At 41.8% G+C, this 24,634-nt stretch overlaps 1 protein-coding gene and 1 long non-coding RNA gene across 3 annotated transcripts in view; one reads left to right on the top strand and one right to left on the bottom strand.

The window, feature by feature from the left end:
* Window positions 1–24,634, bottom strand: part of LOC145457646 (uncharacterized) — a 379,671-nt gene that overhangs the window by 346,172 nt on the left and 8,865 nt on the right. The window lies entirely within an intron of this gene.
* On the top strand, window positions 1,754–4,913 carry LOC145458116 (uncharacterized). 2 transcript variants are annotated; one of them, XM_080336447.1, is made up of 6 exons: window positions 1,754–2,010; window positions 3,402–3,462; window positions 3,523–3,710; window positions 3,863–4,115; window positions 4,305–4,512; window positions 4,691–4,913. In XM_080336447.1, exons 1-6 carry the CDS (start codon window positions 1,982–1,984, stop codon window positions 4,756–4,758), a joined length of 807 nt encoding a protein of 268 aa, XP_080192573.1. In that variant the 5' UTR covers window positions 1,754–1,981; the 3' UTR covers window positions 4,759–4,913. The 2 variants fall into 2 exon arrangements, with proteins under 2 accessions (XP_080192573.1, XP_080192572.1); XM_080336446.1 differs by having other exon boundaries at window positions 3,402–3,710.

Here is a 24,634-nt window from a genome sequence, read left to right as displayed (position 1 = left end):
GCCCCCCATTGGGTGACAAACCGAACTTCTGGGGGTCTCGCCCCCCAGACCCCCTCGGGTTGTACGCTGTTTACCGCTACTTATCATCTACGTTGAGTGTCCGTTTAGTGAGTCAGCTTTGCTCGCCTGATCGCGCCGAAGCGCGAGAAATTTCTGTAATTCATGACTGAATCGGTCAATAAGATCGGGAATTGCATATATATAGCTATTAATTGCTTGTCCTCTCTACTCACGTAATCAGATTTACCGGTATAGCTGAGTGAGGAGTCTTTGAAACTGTAGAGCCCGTAAATAATAATTAAACATCTCCAGGCGGGCGGACCCGTTGGTATGACTTCGTTACATGATGTTATTCCTGTCTGATAAATCAAAAAAATATAGGATCACACGATTTCAAATTGGTTTTTCTACACTGGCATATAATTTTTCCCTGCGGGATGATATTTGACTTGTGAGGTTCAGATTGCCAAGACGGGAACATTCGGCGCCAGTCATTTAGGTGCCTATGGACAATTAAACCTATATGTATTTTTTTTATTTATATATAACGAAGTTTTCGGTCAGCATAAGGGCAGTCCTTTTCGGCCAAGGTTTCTCGCTGCCGATCGTTCTGGCACACTTCTTGGAGTCACATGTTACAGGGCCTAAAACTTTATATGTCTTGGTGCGTCGTGGCGCGGTAAGGGCCAACGCCGATATGCCTATTTCTATAAATCTTACGTATTTTTCCTTGGGTGAAGAGTACCCAATAATCAAGATATTTGGCAACTTGAAATCGCATTTTTGAAAAAGTCGCATAAATTTTCAAAAAAATACCCTTTAATTTATGCTAATTCACGTAATAATTTTGGGCCCCCATCAAGCTCCCCCCCGCAATTGGGGGCTTTGGGGTGCGGCAGTTACGGCCCTGCTCTTACTAGTACTCAACTTTGCAACTTCAGTAGAAGTAATGCCATCAATTTCTACTCATATACAAGTGGAAGTAGCGAAGTCCTTAGGAAGTTAAAACTTCAAGTATAATCAGAAAATAAACTAAAATCATGTTCGATCCCGTTTTGAATTTTCAGTTATAACTCAGAAATGAAGGCTCGATATTCATCGCAATGTTGAATGACATCATCTTTATATACTTACCTAGTAAAATTCACTACAGTGATATTCAATACAGTAAAAGATCTTAAAGGGGATATCGATAGTCTTTAACACCATGTTCATCCTAACCGATCAAATCTGCCGGACCAATCGAATCTGCCCAGCTTATTGTTCTTTCATATCCTGTAGGAAACCAAGCAGCGGATCTGAAAACCGAAAACCAAAAACCAGCAACCAACAACTTATTGCAGATGCAGAGTCGCAACCAAGTCATTGTGGAAGTACCACAAAATGCGATTAACTTGTTTGAAGCATTGGAAAAAATAGGAGACGTCGATTATAAAATACTAGACAATTCTGCGGGACAAGGTGAGAGAATCAATCTTAGAAGTTCCTAATTTCAATTTTACATTCCAGCATTGACTACGTTCACCAGTCTTAATGCTACAAGTGATATTGAATGTGGAATTACAATCGTATTCGATCCCTTGTTATATACCGGAGGTTGTCAAAGTAGTCAGCACTGCTGCTCAAGTAGAAGTAAAATTGATCATGAAAATTTCTACACACCTACAAGTAAATTTAGCTATTTCCCTGCTAACACTATTTAAATATAAGTAAGAAATAACTCCAGTATAATCACAATACATCCCTTGTTATTTATATAAATGTATTTACTGTCCCGATATATATCGGCCTGTTGATTGTCTTTGAACATTTTTCATAGTCCTGTCATCATTACCCGATCCAATCTTCCTGGCCGCTCCGATTTACCTTACTATTATTTCTGTCATTACCTACAGGAAACCGAGGAGCGGGACCGGAATTCAGCGGCGAGCAAGCAGCACCTGTTGGCTGGCAGCAATCTGCTAATCAGGTTCCAACAGTAATGAAACGAAATCAAGAACCTACCGACATGTAAGAAAACCCTTTTTATTTAGATAAGCTACACGCTAGGTATTGAAATCCTTGATTTAGCTCAAATCGAGCTTGGTCAATCACGGGATTCAATTGTTTCGGAAAGTCTCGGTGGGTGTAAAGTTTAGCTTGTCACACTTGGAAATATGCAGTGAACTGCGCGACTAGTCAAATAAAGATAAGTGCGTCACGCTGATCTCTATACTCGAGTAGCAACAGGAGATAGAATGGACTCATGTGAACATGGCGAAGTTGTTCAATGACACGCAAACCCATAGATTCCATTCTTTGACGTGTCTCGGTTGGTGTAAAATATGGCGTGCCGCGCTTACTGAAATATGCGCTCAACTGCGCAACTAGTCCGGGAAAGAAATGTGTGCCACGCTGATCTCTAAACTCGGTTAGAAACAATTGCGAGGCTTCCTGCCTTTCGTTATTCAATATTTGAGCCGTTACAAAACTAGATTGCGTTAGAATCAGGAGGTGAAAAGGACTCATGTGAACTTGATGGAGTTGTTCAATGACACGCAAGCCCATAAAATTGGGGATAGACACCGAATGATAAGTGTTTGATCTTGGAAACAAATAATATGTATGGTTCACACAGAAGCAATAGGTAAAATAGATTATTCCTTCAATGCTGCATGCGCAGAAATCGTGATGTCGACGCCTCTAGTCAGTCTTGTTCAGGCGTTATATAACTTTTTTGCTCGCGGAACTTCAGGTTATCTGGTCGGTTCTGCGTACCTCCGAAATTTCAGAAACCGATGACAGAAATGTCATTGCAACAAGGTCAACTGTATTTCTGTGATTTCATGGCTAAGATAAATGACTTGGCAATGTATCAAAGTCCTCCTCACGACGTCATTATCGAAAGAAAATCTGTTTCTATAGTTGCTTCATGACGTACTGCCTTTTCACGGACCCGCTAATACAAGTATACGAACCACTATGGGGTCCGTGGACCCCAAGTTTAAGAACCCCTGGTCTCGTGACTGCGATGAAACAGGGAATATTCCTTTGTAAAATATTTGCTTCAGTAATACGTGTACTGAGGGTGTTTGTGCATGAAGCCGAATCCACTCAGATACATTTCGCTTTCACGTTTTGACAGAAAAGTCATACTTCATGCTTCATACCTTCGGTGCTTACAGAGTTATCATTAGCGCCGCAGATTATAAATACTTTTTAACACCGCATGATATAGTTGTATAAATCTCCGTGTCGTATGTTAGTTGCCTCCCAATTAATAATGGTAATGTTCTTTTGTAATCTAAAACGGACTATGTACAGATGTCGAAGATATAATTACCACATCATATATGCTCTTATCGTCGATTATATAGGATAATTCAATGTTGTCTTCTGAAGGAAGGTATATTGTTTTTCAGATTATTCGAGGCAATGAGCCAAACACAGTTACCTGCTTATGTTAACATCGGAGCACCAAAAGTGAGATTTGAGCCTCAACAAGTGGCTTTAATTCTGGGTCATATTGCTTCTCCCATGCAGGTCCCACCCACAAGCAGCATGCGATTCAATGTTTATGAAGTATTACGAACGGGCCAGAAGATACTTCAGCTTGAGGAGGGGCCCAGTTCCGAAGCCATTCTACGAGAAATACTTCGGAGAATCGATGCCGCGGAAAGAACTTATGACGATTGCATCCAAAAAGCAATGAAGCCTCAATCGAACAATAGGTACAGTAGAAATAGATTTCCACGCATCGAACGAATAAGCTTGATAGTCATTTGTAATATTGAGTTCTGCATTTTTCTTGTTGAACTAATTTCGTAGGAAAAGTAACATCAATATGACTTCATCAAAATAAAGTTATTCAATCCGGTTACAGGAAGGGAAGACGAAATTACACGCCAAGGATCGCATACAGCATTGGCGAGAACGGGATTTTGCACATGGAACTTGGAACAACGGCGTGGCAGGAAGCTCTCAACAGTGCACCCAAGCCCCCAAAAAACTTCGATGTGGCGATTTACCTTGCGTTCAAAAGGGTCAAATGCCAGGACTTGACGAACAAGGATATTTACGGAATTATCAAAGATATATTTCCGTATTATCAAGAGTCGAAAAAAGAAACATTTATGGTATATAGAAATTATTATATTAATGTGTAATTGTAACCAATGCATATGCAGGAACTCTAATTTGTTTTATTCATTTATTTGTTGCAAATATGATTCGCTCTCAAATTGTAGGCTTGAAAGGTTGTGACTGTAAGCGTAGCAGAACATGTTTTGTATCCAAATATTATCAAGTGTATATCTCTTCAACAGAGTAGTATACGGAACCGCTTGACGACATTAAGTGCCAAGGAGGGGGAAGAATCTGCACGTCGCAGACCGTGCCTGTACAGACGCTCCCGGTTGTCGCGAGATGGCATGATTCTTTGGAATATCGCTGACGAGCCTGCACTGAAAAGGAAATTGCTCAATTTGTCAAGTAAAAATTTGCTGAAAATGAGTCAAGCAATTAGTAGAAATGGTATGTCATTTTTTACAGCTTACGGACATTTACTTCATGTGACACCGATATTTTAGCTAGTAACTCGAACCTTTGGTTTTAAAAATAATGTATTCATTTATTCCTTCTTTATTTAGCAGAAAATGTGTCTCCTTTTAACTAAAACTACTTCTAATATTTTTTAATTATTATATTCCAGCTGATGTTCGGGAGATTTTTGAAAAGGATGATGATCTGCAACAGCTTGTTCCTGTATTGTTCCTGTGATTTCGATCACTTTACGCCTTCAACGAACCTGAACAAATTTCACCCTTCCTGATCCGAGCATCATCCGATTATTTCCGCTTGTTTTCAATCATTTACGTCTATTCGATTTACTGAAACATTCATGTTTTACTCTTGTTGCTATATCAAGCATTTTATGATTCGGGCAAACTTGCGCAGTGCGTTAAGGTCTTATTTGCATATGATAATCCGATAATCTGACTTTGAAATCTATTTTAGTTCGGAAGACAGTTCGCAAATTCGTATACTACGTTGTTGGTCCATAAAATCATTACTCGATTTCGTTGATTCGCGATATCGATATTACCATTTCATGTCGAAGTTCTTTCCAACTTGATAATTGACTAGAGAGATAATAGACCAATAATTTGACATTTTACTGAATCACAAGTTCGCCTACTTAATATAAATATGGATGCTGAAGGCAGGATTGTTGCAATGTTACATAGGATTTGTTATGAATTATAGAGGAAAGTCGTGGTATTGATATTAATACTGAAGAGACTCTTTCGGGTACAAAACTTTAATATACATTTTAATAATATATTCATAGTAAAATATATTAAAACCCGAAGCTTTTCGAGCTGACACTTTTCAAGGGCAATCGTTGGCAAATGGAGAATTTCAAAAACATGCATCTAGCTACATTGCATACAACCAATTATGACGTCATAGAAACAAACAACATGAAATACAGGTAAACCGCGAGCGCAGCTAGTGGACAATTTTTTGATTCACTAAAAATTCCTTCTGCTGACGCAAGCGCGGTCGGTGGATTTTAATATAAGTCGATTCCAGTGCAGACAGATAGAAATTAGTGCGGCCTCTACCTAATATAGAAAATCTTTCATCGCGATAGTTTTTAGCGCAAGTTGCATTCTCAGCCAAACGCTTGCCGATGGCAGAGTTCATAGCCATGGCCTGATTACGTTCTAGTAATCGGAGATCAGTTACGGCTGCGTCTTCGCGAGAGTCCAATGTGCATTATCTAATAACGCTCGCAACATGTTGTTTGATGCGTTCCTGCAAGCGCTGAGTTGTTCTTCCCACGTACCGACAATCACAGTGGCACTTGAAATCATAGACTATATTGCTTTGTTAAGAAGCAGGAAGAACATCTTTGCGCGTTGCAGGAAGCAATTGTTTGGTGGTAAACACAACATTAGTTTTTACGTTATCGTAACAGCGATTTACAGCAGAAATCAATTAATTGCTTTTCAAACCGGGAAGAGATGGGGCCCAGCCACGGTGAATGTTTGTATACATTTTTCTCAGACCGTGTGTTCGTGTTTTGTTGGGATTGAAATTACTGAGTCCATAGAACTCTTGATGATGTGTTCGGGGACCCGTTATCGATTAGAATTTTGCGGATATATTCTAGCTCCGCGTTTAATTTTACATCCGAACAAATCATCAAGGCTCTGTGCACCAACGTGCCAATCAAATTAAGTTTACGGCGATTCGGGCTTAAAAATTCCAGCGTATATAATGCCCTGTAAACGTTGGCTTCCGGTAAACCGAAGTGACAAAGCTAATACCCCGTTTTTCCACCAGAACGTCTAAGAATGGTAACGAGTTTGCACGCTCTTTTACAAGTGTGAATTTTACGCTCTTTTACAAGTGTGAATTTTAAAGACGAGTGTAGAGAATTCAAGCTATCAAAGAAGTCATCGAACTCAGTCTCATTTTGACTGATAACGAAGGTGTCGTCGACATAGCGACGGTACATGAATAGAGGCTTGGTTTCATCTGCGGCGAAAAGTCTGTTTTCATGGAATCCCACAAATATATTGGCTAAAATCGGTCCAAGAGGACTACGCATAGCTACACCGTCGGTTTGCATGTAGATGGTATCGTTAAAACTAAACCCAACAGAGCAAGTAGCCGTATTAAGAAGTTCAACGAACACTTTACGCGAGAAGGAAGGTGGTGCTAGATCACCACCACCATATAGCGCGTCCGCACAGACATCAATGGTCTCCTTCAGCGGCACGTTCGTGAAGAGGCTAATGATATCATAAGAACCGAGAAACATATTCGAGTTTGGAAGGTCGGTGGATTTCATCTCGTGCGCGAATGTAAACGAATCAGCGACGCAATGTGAATCATACATGGAACGCACTGGTTCCAAAATACCGATAAGCCACTTCGCCAGCTTGTGCTGCGCCGATCCAATCATAGAAAGAATTGGTCGAACGGGCATGTTGGTTTTATGAGTTTTTGGCAGTCCGTACATACGTGGCCTCTGTGCCCCGACCGGTCTGATGGAGGCGTAGACCTCAGGTGTTATGGGGCCGTTTTTCTTGAGGCTGAATAGTCGGCGCTGTGTCCGTCTTTCGATCTTCGCGATGTTATCGAATTCAGCAGCGGGACCAAGTGTCTTGAATTTTGATCCGTCACTCAAGATTGCTTCCATTTTGAGTATGTAATCCTGTTTGTTTAGGATTACAACCCCAGAGCCCTTATCCGGTTTGCTAATGTGAATGTCTGGATTTTGTCGCGATGCTTTTATTGCACGAAAACATTCCTGTTGTAAAGCGAACGTCAAGTGGTCGTGCGATACGCAAGCCGAAGAGGTTCCAACCGACTTGATTGCTTGATTGGTTTTATTGAGTTAATTATCTAGTGCGTGTTACCTAAGGTGTACGTTGGTTTGTGCTTTGTAAGCCAGTTCGTTTTCGAGTGTTGTGTACGACGGTTAACTTTATTGAACGACGCGCCGAATTGACGCGTTTCGAAGAAGAATATTGCGGGCTGAGACGGCATCGTATTTAAACTCTCACGGTGTGAGGTGTTGGAGTAATTTCTTGTCTTGACTTTGATTTATCCGTATGCAAGTCGCTGTTTTTTTTTGGGAATTTTGTTAATAAAATTCTATATCTTCAAATACGACGTCTACAAAAGTCTGAAGATCTTGCAAGTGATAACGTCATAGACGATGCAGCGCACACCACCTCCGCAACAAGTGAATCCGATCCTATCGCTCAGTAAAGCTGATTTGGAGAACGAATGTGAAAAGTTCGGTCTGTCTACACACGGAACCGCGGCACAGTTACGTGAGAGACTTCTGCAACGCGAATCAGGGGAACCGAATTCTCAGTCGTCACCAGCACCAGATTCCCCTCCTAAGGAATTCGTTGACACAAGCATCATCGATTATAAAATAAAACCATCTGCGAGCATATCACCGGAGTCCGGGGCGACAAACAGCCACGCGAACCCTCATGCTACTCCTTCCAACGTTTCGCCGCCTGCCTCGTTTGATCACGACCCCATGACATTGCTGATGACGTTCTTGATGAAACAAGAACAACAGCACGTTGAAGAATTACGTCGAAAGGAGGAAAGAGACGAACTCCTCGAAGCACGCCGACGAGAAGACTTGGAGCAAATGCTGAAGACGCAGAGAGAGTTTTTCGCCTCTATGACCTCTCATAACAGCCATAATTCCAGTGGTTCGAGTGTCAGCGATTATCAGTCGGTAAAGCGCGCTGTCAATCGTCTCGAAAAGGAAAGCATCGATACCATTCGTACATTGAAAGCCGAGTTGGAAAATAACGCTTCGAAGCATGCTATCAAAGGGTCGCTCAGTCGGCTTGGTGAAATTGATTCCAGACTGAGCAAAATCCTGGACGACAAAATTGATGCGCTAGACGGCGACGAGAAGAAAGACACTCTGATTCAGCGAATATATGATATCGGTAAACAAATCAAAAGCGCCAGCGATCTTGGAGAAAACCGGGTCGACGTTATCGAGAAACGCAAACGGCAAGAATCAAGAGCTGGAGCGCTACCGGCTGGCTTTAAGATTCCATCCTTCGACGGAAATGTTCTGCACTTCCGAAAGTGGTGGGAAGAGTTTCGCTCCCTTGTGCACGAGAATCGCGATGTGAGCCAATTCTACAAGATGAGATATCTTAGTCAGGCATTGACTGGCCCTGCTGCGGCTATCTTAGCTGGTAAAGATGGACTGGAAACCGAATATGATGAATGTATAGCCACGGTCCAGAAGAAATTTGGACGAGAGCATATTGTCGTCCGACAGATAGTCCACTCCATCATGACCGCGTCAACCCCAGCAAACGAAGCCACACAGTTCGGCAATTTCATTGAAGAGATGTTTAATCGAGTAGCAGCGCTGGAAACTCACGACGCCACGAGAGATATGGTTGTGGTTCCCATGATCGAAAATCATTTGCCTACTGGTGTGCGAATGAATTGGGAGCGCCATGTACACGGGATAACGGAGGATGATAGAACTCCAACCAGTGACGATCTGTTCAAGTTTTGCCATAAGGAACTGGACGCCATGATTTCCAAAACCGCAATCAAGGGCGAAGGAAAGTCGAGCAAAAATGATGATAATAACAAGAACAAGTGGGAAAAGCGTTCGAATGACCGGTTAACTTCTGCGCAAAGCCTTGTCACTCTCGAAACATGGGAGACGGAAGATCCGAAACCAGGTATCGCTTGTCCTTACTGTGATGCTGACCACTTGGTCACCGCATGCCAAAAATTCATCGGTCTCAACAAAGATGAGCGGCGTCAATTTGTGGATGACAACAAGCTATGTTTTCGTTGTCTTATCGTACCATTTTCGCCTCGACAGCATCATTGCCGAAAGAAGAAATGCAGCCAGTGCGGCTATCGTCACAATGAAATGATCAGTTGTCCACCTGAGTTGAAGACCGAGGAGACGGCAAAGAGTCTGATCGCAGCCGCAAGTGAAGGTGAATCTACATTTTACACCAAACGCAAGCCCATCGTCTCCAATGAAGACAGAGTCGTCTCACCAACAGCCTTGGCGAGAGTAAGAAGTGGTAATCGAGACACGATAGTCCGTCTTGCGCTCGACACATTGAGTGAGAAGACCTTTGTCAGTCAACGAGTTGCAGAAACGTTAAAACTGATTCCAAGCGCAACAAAGCACATTGCGGTACAAGGGTTTGGTGGACACGAAACCAAAACGAAGGTATCGGTAGCCGAGATGGAGCTTGTCCCCTTGATAGCTAAGGAACCGACTATCGCATTTGAAGCTTACATCAAGCCTGGGCCGCTGGGAGCACCATTACATCCAGTGAAAATTCAGCTTGAAGATCACCCGCACTTGAAGGGCCTTCACCTGGCAGACCCCAACGTGTCTGCGGGAGCTGAGATAGATATCCTGGTCGGCAGTGCATTACTGAGTGAAGTTATGCTGAGCGGAGTCATCAGGCCAAGGGGAGGAGAATCTCGTTTACCTGCGTTCGAGACCATATTTGGTTACGCACTGCTGGGACCAATTTCAGAACGCGGCGATCCAAAACCGTCGTGTCTTTTTGTCCATGCGCAGAGTATGGCGGCTGATGGTGAGAGCAATCGGACCAAGACCTGCGTACTGAATTGCGATATTGAGAAATTTTGGAGTCTCGACGCCATCGGTATCACCGACAGCTGTGTTAAAATGACCGCAGATGAAGAGAGAGCGGTTGCGTTGTTTGAAGCAGAAACTATTTTTAACGGGATACGGTACGAAATCCCACTGCCATTTCGACAGGGCGCACCGAAGCTCTCTAACAATTACAGAACCGCGAAGAAGTTGCTTGAGTCTACGGAAAGAAGACTCGAGAAAAAGCCAGAAATGAGGGAAAGGTACATCCGAGCAATGCGGGAACTGGTCGATCATAAGTTTGCGAGGAAGTTTACCGCGAGCGAGATTGATCGTTTCGAACGCGACGGTGATTGCTATTTCATTCCACACCATGGCGTGATCAAGGAGTCAAGCGTATCGACCAAATTTCGGTTGGTGTTCAATGCAAGCCATCCTGATAAAAACGGCAATTCGTTGAATGATTGTCTTTTGCCTGGTCCTGCGCTACAGCCTGATTTGGGCGGGGTTCTACTTCGGTTCCGCACACACCGTATTGCCTTGAGTGGTGATATTGAGAAGATGTTTCCACAGACGAAGATTCTGCCGCAGTATTACAGATACCAACTCTTCCTTTGGCGAGATTGCGATGCGAGTTGCGTACCGAAGAAAATGGTAATGACTTCACTAATGTTCGGTGTAAACTATTCTCCGTGTGGGGCAATTTCTTGCACGCACAGGCATGCCGACCGAGAAGACATGAGACGCCAATATCCCAGACTTTGTGAAGAACTTAAGGAATCGCTATACGTAGACGATCTTCACACAGGTGGTGACAGCGTTACAGAAGTCGTTAATTTGCATCGCGACGCAGTTGCGTTTTTTGAGTCCGGCGGATGGCACATGACAAAGTTTGTATCGAATTCCGAAGAGGTGATGGATGTTATACCGTCACGCGATCGACATCCGCATTCAGTGATTGCTTTCGACCGAACAGACGATGTGATCACACCAACTGCGCTTGGACTACGCTGGAATACGGCATCTGATACCTTTTTCGTCAACGTTTCCGATAAACTGATCAACATCCCACAAGTGCCATCAAAGCGCATTGTTCTCAGTACGTTGAGTTCGATATATGACGTGTTTGGTTTTCTCGCTGGATATACAATTGTTCCGAAGATACAAATGCAACGGATTTGGCGTTTGAAAATTGATTGGGACGAGACATTACCGGACGCGGAAGCAATCGAGTTTAGCAAATGGGCAGAGGAACTAGAGGACATATCGTCGATTGTCGTTCCTCGCCATCTTTTCCGAGGGAATGCCAAACAGAAGGTTCAGATTCATGGATTTTGCGATGCCTCCGAAAAGGCATACGGCGCAATGGTATACATTGTATATCGCAACGGCAGTGGAAAGAAAGAATCCATTCTGGTCATGGCTAAATCAAGAGTTGCGCCCTTAAAGTCTCAAACCATCGCTCGTCTTGAACTCATGGGAGCAGTAATTCTCGCGAGATTGACAAACTACGTCATTGAGCAATTACATCTTGATGTAGAATGCACGCGTCTTTGGACCGATTCTGAAATCGTTCTCGCATGGATCGACAAACCGAGTTCGACATGGAAAATCTTCGTCAGAAACCGTGTTGAAGAGATTCACAGCTTATTCGACGCATATGTCTGGGGTCATTGCCCGGGCAAAGAGAATCCGGCTGATGTAGTTAGCCGTGGGGTAACTCTGCATGAATTGAAAGCCTCAGACTTGTACTGGAATGGGCCGCCGTGGATTGTCGCATCGCAGACGAACTGGCCGACAAACCGGGATAGAATCGACGAGAACTCCGCAGACGCTTTTGCATTCGAGACGGAAAGAGCACCAAGCGCATTGATTGTCAGTCAAAAGGTAGTTGAATTGCCGCCTAACGTCGTAACGAAATGTTCAAGTTATCGCAAAACGAGACGGCTGCTGGCTTGGATGCTGAGATACCTAGATTTGAAAGCTAAACGTGCGAGTGCGCAATCTCAATCAAGCATCTCGAGCAAGTCCGTCTGAATTAAACGCTACGGAGCTGGAACGGGCGGAGTTCGGTCTTCTCCGTGATTTGCAAAGACGACATTTCAGCGGTGAAATTGCATTGCTCAAGGCGGCGAAGCGTTTGCCAGAGAAAAGTCCGATAATCAGCTACGATCCGTTCATCGACGAGGAAACTGGTCTATTGCGTGTTGGTGGGCGACTACGGCATTCCAACTTACCGGAAATGTCTAAACACCCGATTATTCTACCTGACCACGATATACTCACGGAACGAGTAGTTGAAGACCACCATATTTCAAGCCAGCACGCGGCTGCCGAAACCACTTTGTCACTCCTGCGTCAAAGATTCTACGTGGTACACGCTCGACAAGTCGTACGACGTGTAATACACAAGTGCAGCATCTGCAAGCGTTACCGTACGAAGCCAGTCATTCAAAAAATGGGAGATCTTCCATCTCATCGCGTGGTTCCGGCTCCTGCATTTTCCGACGTAGGCTTGGATTATACCGGTGCCTTGCTGATACGAGATGGTGAGGTTGTAAAGAAAGGGTATATTCTCGTTTTCACGTGCCCTCACAGTCGGATGATCCACTTCGAGCTTTGCCTAGACATGACAACCGACGAATTTCTTCAAGCTCTGAGGAGATTCATGAACAGACGCGGTTGGTGCAAGACTATCGAGTCAGACAATCAACTAACGTTCAAGAAGGCCAAGAAATTGCTCGAAATGACATTCGCCGGCAAGTTATTTGAGAAGATGGACTCCATAAAGATTAAGCGTTTCATGGCGGAAAACGGTATAACTTGGAGATTTATCACCGAGAGAAGTCCGTTCAGAGGAGCATATTGGGAAAGGATGAACAGAAGTTTGAAAGAGCCTCTACGAAAGATTTTGGGGAATGCCTTATTACGCTATACCGAGTTATACACAATACTGACGGACATTGAAGCGGCTCTTAATCAGCGTCGCCTAGCTTACCACGGCTCTAATCCTTTGGATCCGACTCCAATCACGCCGAGTCAATTAACTATCGGACGGAATCTACGAGAATTGCCTTTGATTCGTGGAAGCGGTAACGTGTCTGTTGGCAAGCGTTTCCGCTATCTACAAAGCTTACTTCAATCGTTTTGGAAGCGGTGGAGCAATGAATATTTGCCTAAATTGCGGCAAAGGGGCAAGTGGAAGCAAGAAGAATCGCCGATCAAGATTGGTGACGTCGTTTTGGGTCACTGAAGAAAACACGTCACGACCAAAATGGCCTCTTGGTCGTGTCACCGATGTCTTTTCTGGTAAAGACGGATTGGTCAGAACTGCGCAGGTGAAAACGCAGAAGGCAATCATTTGTCGCCCTGTGCAAAGACTTCATGTTCTGGAATCGATGGATTTGAGTCCAGATGTAGAGAATCATTTCGTGCCCGAAGAGATATCAACAATGTATGTTAAACGGGAACCGGTTCTGACTAACTCCGAAGTAAGTCAGGGGGAGGAGGATGTTGTAAAGCGAACGTCAAGTGGTCGTGCGATACGCAAGTCGAAGAGGTTCCAACCGACTTGATTGCTTGATTGGTTTTATTGAGTTAATTATCTAGTGCGTGTTACCTAAGGTGTACGTTGGTTTGTGCTTTGTAAGCCAGTTCGTTTTCGAGTGTTGTGTACGACGGTTAACTTTATTGAACGACGCGCCGAATGGACACGTTTCGAAGAATATTGCGGGCTGAGACGGCATCGTATTTAAACTCTCACGGTGTGAGGTGTTGGAGTAATTTCTTGTCTTGACTTTGATTTATCCGTATGCAAGTCGCTGATCTTTTTTGGGAATTTTGTTAATAAAATTCTATAATTCCTTCGTCATTAAAAAAATTGCCGAATCATTAGGATATCCACAATAGGCATGTGCCCAATCACTCAATCTTGCTTTGAGGGAAGGCAAATTATCAGCGCAGTTCGCCTTGCGATGATATAGTTGAGCCATTAACACTTCAAATTCTGCGAATACCTCTTCACTTTTTATGGTTTTTAGATTCACTAATTTCCATCTGTCTGCACTGGAATCGACTTATAATAAAATCCACCGACCGCGCTTGTGTCAGCAGAAGGAATTTTTAGAGCTGCGCTCGCGGTTTGCCTGTATTTCATGTTGTTTGTTTTTATGACGTCATAATTGGTTGTATGCAATGTAGCTATATGCATGTTTTTGAAATTCTCCATTTGCTGACAATTGCCCTTGAAAAGTATCAGCTCGAAAAGCTTTGGGTTTTAATATATTTTACTATGAATATATTATTAAAATGTATATTAAAGTTTTGTACCCCGAAGAGTCTCTTCAAATACTTCCGAAAACGGTACCACAAGCAGCAGCTAATTACCATCAATACGCTGATAAAGAGTCGGGGAAGATTGAGAACTGCTTTATCTACAACAGCCTTTCTGAAGGCTTGCATCGCCAAAAAGACGTTACCGAAGTTTATCAAAGGTAGGATAGAGAGGTCTCGAGCACGCCTCACCCCAAATATTGAGCGTGCATTTATATATGATGAAATCGACAAGAACAACAAGTGGCTTGCTACCTTACATCGTATATGTCGGTCACTACAGAACAGTGGTGCCACTCCTAGTGTTTTAACACTAGATCTAGTGTTTTTTCGGTCGTCCTAGTGTTCTAGTGTTTTTTTACGCACAATTTTGCTAATCTAGTGTTTTTCTGCAATTGTGCGAACAATGAATATTCCAACATTAGACTACTAAATTAAACGCTAATTTATCGCTAATGATGCGATTGGGTGTCTCTTGGCTGTGTTTGTTTTCAACAATTCTATGTGGTGGTGCAGTAACAAGTAATTATTACGTAACAGGGTGCGCTGTGAATCCGTACTTATAAGCGAAAGTCTCAGAAAAATGAAGAGCGAATTCGCTATGATGCTCTGTCGTTTCTTGTTGAACTCACTCTGCAGATTCGGGCAAGATTTTCATTTGCCAAGGACGGCATACTTTCGTAGTTGAGTTTCTTGAATCTGTTCAACACAAAGAAAAGTAAAATCAATCATTCCTCAAGCTGTGCAATTTCCCTCTGTGATATGATTTGATGAACTTGATGATTTGTCGGAAGAATGGGCTGCTTTATCAAATTCGCAAATGAGCTGCAGTTTATCAGTCAATGTCCTCTAACAGAATTATAACAAAAATTGAAATCTGTGCACTAAGAATTCGGTGAATCAAAATTCCCTTTACTGGGGAAGTTCATGACGAATCTCTTGGCATTGCCACATTCCACTGCATGCGTGGAAATGAAGTATATGCTGCACATGGACACCTCCCCATTGTTTGGTTGAAGATGTACGGTAGTGAGCAAGATTCCACACAAAAGATACTTATGTTTGATGGATGGTGTACAATCGAAAGTTAATTTTTATGATGCCGTACAATTCGACAGCGACAATATTTGATTTTTTCTTACTCTGTTGAATTCGTTTTATTAATTTTCGTTGAATAATCATGCAGTATATCAATTTGTTTCATTAATTTTCGTTTAATAATCATGCAGTATATCATACACATGTATCGAATTCATGTGTGGAACACTTCTTATCTATAGATTTGTACCTTGGTCATCATGATTACTTGGCAACGGCAAATTTTCCAGCAATTTACTAATCTAGTGGTTTTTCGCCAATCTAGTGTTTTTTCACGACATAATCTTGTGTTTTTTTAGGAACCTAGAGTGGCAACACTGCGCAGGACCAGAGCGAGTGAGATATACCGTGAATCTGTCTGTCTTTGTTACGTGAATCTAAATAGCATATAGCGAGGAAATGGAGATGTTTTTAGTTCAAAACGGAATTAAGAGGGAGCACATTGATTTACTGCAAGGTAATTCGTTTATGTAAATTTTCAACATCATCTGTAAATAATGTTATGTTCATGTTATCGAGTTTCACATACAGCACCAGCGCCGAGCGGTATGAGTAGATATATAGATTACCTATTTTCGATCTAGCAGCTTGATGCGCCATAAGAGCAGACCATGAAAATAAGAGCTAATGCTGTTTATTAGTTTCATCTGAAGATATCATAATAGACCTAGTGATGAAACCTCATTTGCAGATGAAGTTATGTACATCTTTCTTTGCACTTGGCCTGTTTCAATTACTTGATATGGTTTGGTAGAATGTCTAATGGAAAGTGTTGTTTGTGCCCTTTTATCGGAACTATCGATTTTCTGTCTACACATTTATTGTCACAGACAACATCCTAGTGTTATCATGTCATGCAAGATCTGTGGCATAGTGTATTCAAAATATGAAGATCTCTGTAGCCAGCGTAAAAGGAGACACAAAAATATGAAGACACTGGACTTGTTTTGCTATGAAGCACCGTCCTCTCTTGACTATGACCTACTGCCGAATCCTCTCCGAATTCAATATATTTTGTATTGAAGTGCATTCATTATCAAATGCTTTTCAGTATTACGGTACTTCTCGAAAAAGCTGTCGCAAAAGTTGAGGAATCTCAGACAAAAGACGAAGGCATCCGGTACGTCTTCATGAAGAGCGCATGCTTTGTGTCCAGGCTCATCAGGTGATTGGGATGATTGTTATTCATCTGTTTATCATTTATAAGTTTCATGTTATTCAAAAGGTCACCCTAATATAACGATTGAAGATGCCAGGGTGCAGTTGGAAACAGAGTTCAATAGACCTACCTGGCGCCAATTGGCTGAATGTCATCACTATCATGAAGTGCACTCATCACGACAGACGTAATCAGTTGGAGGTGCTAGAATTTGGTGGCGTTGCTGAAATTTTGAAGAGCTTTCCAATGCTGTAAGGTATTAGACTGGTGAGTTCTTTCATTCCTTACAGATGACTTCAATTTGCAGTCATAACTTCGAAAATCAGTAAAATGAAATTGTTTGTGTGCCTCGGCAAATTGAGCAATTGTATTGCCTATGTATCTTCCTATTGCATTAATATACACTGTTTTCCTATTACAAAACATGTGTACACTGTACAGTGTACACTGTACCAGCCTTGGACAACTAGTAGATTTTCAGCTCTTCCAAATTGAATTAGATTAGAATTAAAGCGCAGTTTTTTTTCAAATTAGATTACAATTAGAATTACTCAATTTGCAAAAACTTCAAAATTGACAGAAATTATGAATGACAAGGGAATCCAGACAAATTCAAGCTTAGTTCACAGGAACGAGCACGAGATTGGTCAGCGTCTGTGCACCATAGCTGAAAAGTTGGACATGATGTTGCACAAGACGGATATTTTCGTTAGCTCGCTACCAAATACGTCAATTAGGCATTTTCAGAAGAATTATGAATATGATCAGAATTGAAAGAATATGAAAACATTCAACTAATTGGGTTAGAATTAGATTAATGAGATTTCGTGATACCATATGCTGAAAATAATTCAATTATTGTGATGATTAAATAAAGAAAATCTAATTATGTTCGTATCAAGATAAGTTAGTGAATAACTATGAATTTTAAAATAAATAGAATGGATGAATTTACTTACTCTAACTAACCTGTTTAAGTGATTTGCATATTCATGACTAACAGCTCTGAGTTACGCGTTGTTATTCCCAATAGATCAGACATGAGTTTCAACTGCTTGTTGATAGAAGTGCTGAAGAAATGCATGAGAAGTACATGGAAATGCGTCTCACTCTTGATAAAGTTTCTGGAGAGCACACTGATCAAGAGGTTTGTATTATGTTTGATAATTAACAGTGCTACAGTCATAGGCGCCGACTTTTATTTTTGCGTGGGGTGGCGGCAGGCGCGTAGCCAGGGGGTGTCGAAATCCCTCTTTTTGAAACGCAAAACAACGATCTTTTGAAATGACCATTCTGACTCTAATATTCAGTTGCAATTCAACAAGTCGTATTATCGGTGTTACGCGGGGCCGGGGCCGCGACCAATTAGCGATATTCGTCTCTGCACGCATATCGCACAATGCTACGCGACGTGATTCCCCGCTGAAATATTTTGAACGCGGCTTGCGGCCCTCATTGATGCAAATAATGCACTTTAATTTGTAGAAGGTGTATTTGTTCGTCAAATCGCGACAGGATAGGGTAGGAGATGGTGTTTCTCAGAGCGCGCGATGAAATCTACGTTTCTAACGATGAGGTCGGATTTGTACATCTAATAAGGAAATCAGCATAGAATGTTGTCGTTCAAACGAATCGAATAAATTGAGAATTTGCGCCATCGAGAATCTCGTGTTGCATCAATTTTTGACAACGTAATTCAACCCCGTGTACTGCACAATGCGCAGTATTAATAACAAATCAATCACTGACAAGTGACAACGAGGGAATACGAGTGTATAAAGCAGACAAGAATTAGTAGCCTTCAGATGATAGCAAACTAGATAGCGCGCATCTAATCAGTAATTCCACAACTTGCGTACAGCGCTAATGCCCAAACTTGCCTTTATCTGAAATGGAATGTGATGGCTGGAATGGAAACTCTTGAATTGCAGGAATGCTCCTCGCCTGTCTATTATAGTTCTTATTAGTTTTTTAGTTTTTCACCTGTCTATTATGATTCTAGTTGTTTGCAGGGAAATGAAGACGATGAAATTCATATCCTGCTCGAACTGCAGAAGGCTCTCACAGACAAGGAATAAAGTCGAACCATGGTTTGAGTGCGATATGTCTTTGTCAGGTAAGATTTGCTACCTGTCTGGTATGGATCTGCTTCAGTTTAGATATACATAGAAGTTCTATAAAATAGAATCCTTATATATGATCGAAATTCTTGAACCGTCCCAAAACGAAGGTATATTATGCTATGCTAAACACTGCGCTCGACGTATTGGAGCTGCAGGATTTGGACCGACTGACGTGGCTGCGCGTCATCGATTCTTAACCCGTTGCGAAAATATAGAAGTCTCGGCGAGTAAAGCGGTTGTGAAGTTAACGCACTAGAAACGCGGAAGCTCGAGCGTAACGGGTCTTATGCAAAATTCATTTAGTTTATGTTTATCATATTTTGGTATAGGGAAAAGAGGATTTTCACACAAACAGTACTGGAGCTGCCAAAAAGGAAGACATTTACGCGTCCTAGGACGACAATTTCGAAAACCTGAAAAAGGACAAATCCTCCTAAGGAGGTCGTATGTTAACCCTAATTTAATTGCAGCACTATTACGGTGGCTTTCTGAAGACAATCGCTGCGGCAAATTTTTTTCGACCTGCGGGTTGATTTGTGACCACATCTTTTTTATAGCGCAGTGCTTCTTTAGGATTAAGCAGCGAACACGCTATGATCGAACGAAGTCCGAGGTTCATTGGTACCCCTTGAGATTCTGACGATGTAGAGAAATTTATGCATCTATACACAATTGGTGAATCAATTAATGCTTCAATTTATAATCGAATAATCTAAGAACTTAAAATCAATTTGCGATTTGGAGCTAAGCTTATTAACGATGCACTGCACTCTAAAAAACTATGTGGTCTCAAAATTCAAGGGTGAAACGAGAAATTTTTTTTATGCCGCAGCCATTTTCTTCAGAACGCCACGGTAATGGAGCTGCAATTTATTGAATTTTCCACAGGTGAATCATACTCTAGCAGTCACACAGAAATCGAAATTTATATAGTTGTGAGCCGATGCTATGAAGGAAATATGTCGTACACGCCCTAAAAAATAGAATACACTAGGCCCGATTTTGACATAAATCTCCTGACTGAACAGCTTCCGTTGACCGCGGTATCTAAACTAGAGCCCGACCGATTATCGGCTCGCCGATAATATCGAGTCGATATCACGCTTGGAGAGAAATATCGGTATCGGCCATTGAAGGTAAAAAAATATCGGCCAGTTTCGTGACGTCACAACATGGTGGCAGGGAGTCAGAGAAGTCGATAGAAGACGTGAGGACGGTAAATTATAAAAATAAATGGCCAAGCTGCATATAGTGCATACTGCATACTGCCTATCTGAAAAATATTATAGATAACTAACCACCGTTATGCCCCACTGACTTCGGGGGAATCCCCCTGCAGTAATCGATCACCAACGACAGAGAGCAGCTGGATGGATAGTTGGCTGCAGAAGATTTCAATCAGTAAGAGAAATGAGAACTTCAATCATGCTGGACTGACCCTCGTAATGACAGAGAAAAGCGTCGCGTCGAAACATATCTCGGTTCGGTACCAACAGAGCTAATTATTCCAGTAATGTATGAAGTCGTCTGACTGAGGCCTGCGGGGCCACCATGATAGGAAATATGCAAGCATGAGGGCAAGAAAATCAAGCAAACGTGGAGTAAAGCCAATAATTGATACCAAAATTTTTGATGCCATGATGACATTGGCCAATTCTGACACAAGAGCGTAAAATGTTGATTGTTGAAATGCTGGTCATGGTCAAGGCCCAAGGGGCCGGATGGAGCAGTTGCAGACTTGGACAATTTGAGTTGTTTTGCACATTCTCTTCAGCTATTTGTTAATGATTTGCTGAAGGCTCCAGGTGCATTGCCAGAAGAATATCAACATTAATATCAATATATGGTGAAACCATTGAAGGAAAGATCCCCTGCATGGGGGCGGTGGAACCGTAAGGAAGAAAGATATCCAATTCTTGCTGTGCCACTAACTATGGTACCAAGTGAAAGACTGCTCAATGTGTTTAGTACTATATACATCATCTATGGAAGACCACAGAAGTTCACTCCGAGAAATTGTGCTTCGTGAACTGTAATCTGCAATTGCTGGATTGGTGCTTTTGATATATTTTTATAGTTCCTGGATCATTTATTTCATGTTCAAGCATATCAATGGCTGTAAAGTTGTTGAAAGAAATACTCTGATGTGTTAAATATGGACCTTGAGGTAGATTCCATATCTTTTGAATATCGGCTGAATATATCGGTGTTATCGGTGGAGGTACTGGATATCGGTCTTATCGGTATCGGCTCAGAAATCCAATATCGGTCGGGCTCTAATCTAAACCCCCTTTGCGTGTACGACATATTTCCTTCATAACATCGGCTGACAACGATATAAAGTTCGATTTCTGCGTGACTGCTGGAGCATGGTTCCCATCTGTAAGATTCAATAAATTGCAGCTCCTTTACGGTGGCGTTTTGAAGAAAATGGCTGTGGCCTAAAAAAAATTTCGTTTCGCCCTTCAATTTGAGACGACATCATTTTTATAGTGCAGTGCCCCTTTAAACTATTCTCCAATTCAACTGCACTTATATCTTTAGTATGAGAAGCTGGGTCGTAACCAAGTCACAAGGCTCCGAGTCACAACTCAATATCACTTTTATAGGATTGACTCGAGTCAAGTCCGAGTCCAAGTCAACAAGTCGAGGTTCGAGTCCAATTCATGGTATTATGACTCGAGTCGAGTCCAAGTCATCGTGTTGACTGCTCAGTGTCCAGTTCAAATCTTGTTAAACTTTTTATGACTGTTTGGTGATATCGAATGGTTCGCATTTATAATACACTAATTTTCCTTACTTTTAGTAGTTTCTGGTAGCATTTTTAAGCGCCAGTACCAATAGAAGAAATGCCAATAGTATGGTTATTAAAGCATTCTTTGAAATTACGATGAAATGTCTTTCTTGGCCATCTGAGTCTCAAGTCATATGACTTGGTTCGAGTCATGCGCAATGACTCAAGTCAAGTCAATACACATATTGTGTCGAGTCGAGTCATGAAAAGCCTCCCATAAGCATTTCTCATGTGCTCTGGATTCGCATGTGAATATTTAGCAAAATAATTTGAAGCTAACATATTGTTTTAATTCCAGTCACATACAGTCGATTTAACAACTTCAAAGTTGACTCCTCCTTATCGTTTGATTGCACGTCATGAGATTGGAGATGAACAATCATGGATTGCGGCCAATGGCATCACCATCAAGCGCAGATCCGGGAACCAAAGAAGACCGGTTGAGATGATGATTGATTTCGTAGCATGCTATTACGCATGGGATCTTAGTAATCCAAAGGTCTTTCAAAATAATGCCATTCATTCAACGTGTCCTTGTAGTTGATAAAAATTCGGGATTCCAGTCGTTCGTCAATTTTTGGAACAAATATCGAAATGCCCAGCAATTGATTGAAAAATATGTAGGCTAATAAATCTCCCTTTCTCCAAGTACTTGTACTGTGAGTACTGCTTTCTTTTGGTATGGAATGTACCTGTACATAGTGGATTTTGTTATTTTTTGCATTTGTACAATAATTGGTTATTTTTTTGTGGCTAGACTTTTGCTATGCCTTCAATTAGTAAACTTTTGGTTTTTAGTGGTACTGTACATTAGGGCTGTTCCAAAATAACATACTGTTGAGCCAAAATTAGTTTACTATGGTTTTTTGGCAATTCAATCAATCATTTGATCATGAAACTAGTCAATTTGTGAGAAACAATATTTATTGACGACATTACTGTACATACACCTTGCTTCAGTTCCGAATCCAGTTCTTTTATACTGTTATTACTGTTTAGTATATTAATATTGCAATGAACCCGAATATTTTCGGTCGACACTCGTCAGCAAATCTAGTAGAGAATTGGAAAGAACATTGTGTATCAACAATCGTATCACAAAATATGACGTCACCAGCATGAAATTTCGAGAGAGAGAGAACATTCAATCCACTACATTCCCAGGTGGTACACGAACTCCTGTTGACAGAGTTCGTGTACCACCTGCATGGGAATAGTGCATTGAACGCTCGCTCTCGAAATTTCATGCTGGTGAAGGCATATTTTGTGATACGATTGTTGATATACAATGTTATTTCTAATTCTCCACTAGTGGCTGACGAGTGTGATCCGAAAGTATTCGGGTTCATTTCAATATGAACATATACAATTCAATTGTGTATTGAAGCTCTGTTATTACTCTATAGGATCCTGTCTTACTGTGTCAAAAAATTGCTATATTTTCAATTTGTATTGTCATATTTAATGGCAACTTACACTGTTTCTTTTATTGTACATTCTACAACCGACTCTTTTGAAATAAAATATTGTTTCGTGAAGAGCCTGTAGAGGTATTTCAGGTACTTAATTTCGAGCTCTGCAGCGATAGGTACGGACATGCCACTTCAGACCACGCAATATTATGACATACATCGCTACCACACAATGTGGCATCTAAAAAAAATTCGAATATTGTGTGTTTTTTAGGTGCATAAATGCACGCGTTCAAGCTTACAGTGTAGGCACATGAATTTGATGTTTTCCAGTATTTCGCATTTCGAAGTGTATTTCAAGTAGATCCAGGTCTGCGACGGGGATCGGTATTGTCCATGGTGGTGTGGTTAACCACTGTTGTGTCGCAACAGTCACGCTGTCGAGAATATGCGATCGTGAAATGATGTTAAAAGTTTTATAATTCGGTTTTGTGATGCAGTATATTTCATGCCATGAGTCTTCTATTACGTTAAGACAAGGATGTCGAGACGGTTGTTGTCCAAGTAATTGGCATCGGTAGTTCATGCTTAGATACTTGTGTCGTATGTGTAAGGGCATTTCGCCGCACGCTGCTTGCAAAACGCAGACGGGTGTGCTACCCATAGCTCCACAGCGGATCCGTAGCGCTGTGTTTTGTATCGTCTGGAGCCGCTGTAGGTGGCATTCTGGAGCGAAACAATACGCGGGCGGTGCATAGTCAATAAGTGACCGGATAAATGTTCTGTACACGATCAGTAGAGTTTCTTTACCGGCACCCCATGTGGTACCTGTGAGGAGGCGAAGCATATTCAATCTCCTGCTGCATTGAGCACTTATTTCCTCTATATGATATTTATACGATAGTTTTTTATCAAATGTAACCCCGAGAAATTTGAACTTTTCGGAGACTATGACTGGTGTGCTATCAATGCGTAACGCAAGTTCCGGGAGCGAGCGCTTCTTAGTAAAATACATTGCTACGCTTTTTGATTTCGATAGTATGAAGCGGTGAAGCCCCATTGTAAACAATAGCGCTCGATTGCATCCAAGGACATTTGTACCTCTGAAATTAGCGATATTACGTTGAGACCACTTTGCCATATGGCACAATCATTCGCGAAAAGAGAATTCTCACAACCTATGACCGACGGTAAGTCGTTGATCATAACTGTGAAGAGTAGAGGTGAAATAGTACTTCCCTGTGGAATACCATTGTCGAGAACTTGCTTTTCAGATAGGCTATTTCCCACTCTAACTTGGAATGATCTATTTGAAAGAAAGCCAGCGATCCAGGATAACATTTGACCTTTTATACCTAATTGATCAAGTTTATATAGAAGCCCGTTGCGCCACACCATATCGTATGCGCTTTTAACGTCCAAAAAAACTGCAATGACAGTTCGCTGGTTGTGAATAGCCTTGTACGCTTCATCGTCAAGTCGTAGTATATGATCCAGAGTACTGCGTCCATTACGAAAACCCGATTGAGACCTATTCAGTAAGGTATTCGATTCTAGGTACCAGCGTAGTCG

This window comes from Botryllus schlosseri, chromosome 15 (genome assembly GCF_051294905.1).
Source record: "Botryllus schlosseri isolate E-star chromosome 15, Bs_hap1, whole genome shotgun sequence".
Lineage (NCBI taxonomy): Eukaryota > Metazoa > Chordata > Ascidiacea > Stolidobranchia > Styelidae > Botryllus > Botryllus schlosseri.
Note: the sequence above shows the minus strand (reverse complement) of the source record. Positions and strands in the feature narration are given on the sequence as shown.

Excerpts from the sequence above, each read along its gene's own strand:
- LOC145458116 (XM_080336446.1), top strand. The coding sequence starts at position 1,982 with ATGAAACGAAATCAAGAACCTACCGACAT. Across the intron at positions 2,011-3,401 it reads AATCAAGAACCTACCGACAT|ATTATTCGAGGCAATGAGCC; the intron begins GTAAGAAAACCC and ends ATTGTTTTTCAG. Across the intron at positions 4,513-4,690 it reads TCAAGCAATTAGTAGAAATG|CTGATGTTCGGGAGATTTTT; the intron begins GTATGTCATTTT and ends ATTATATTCCAG.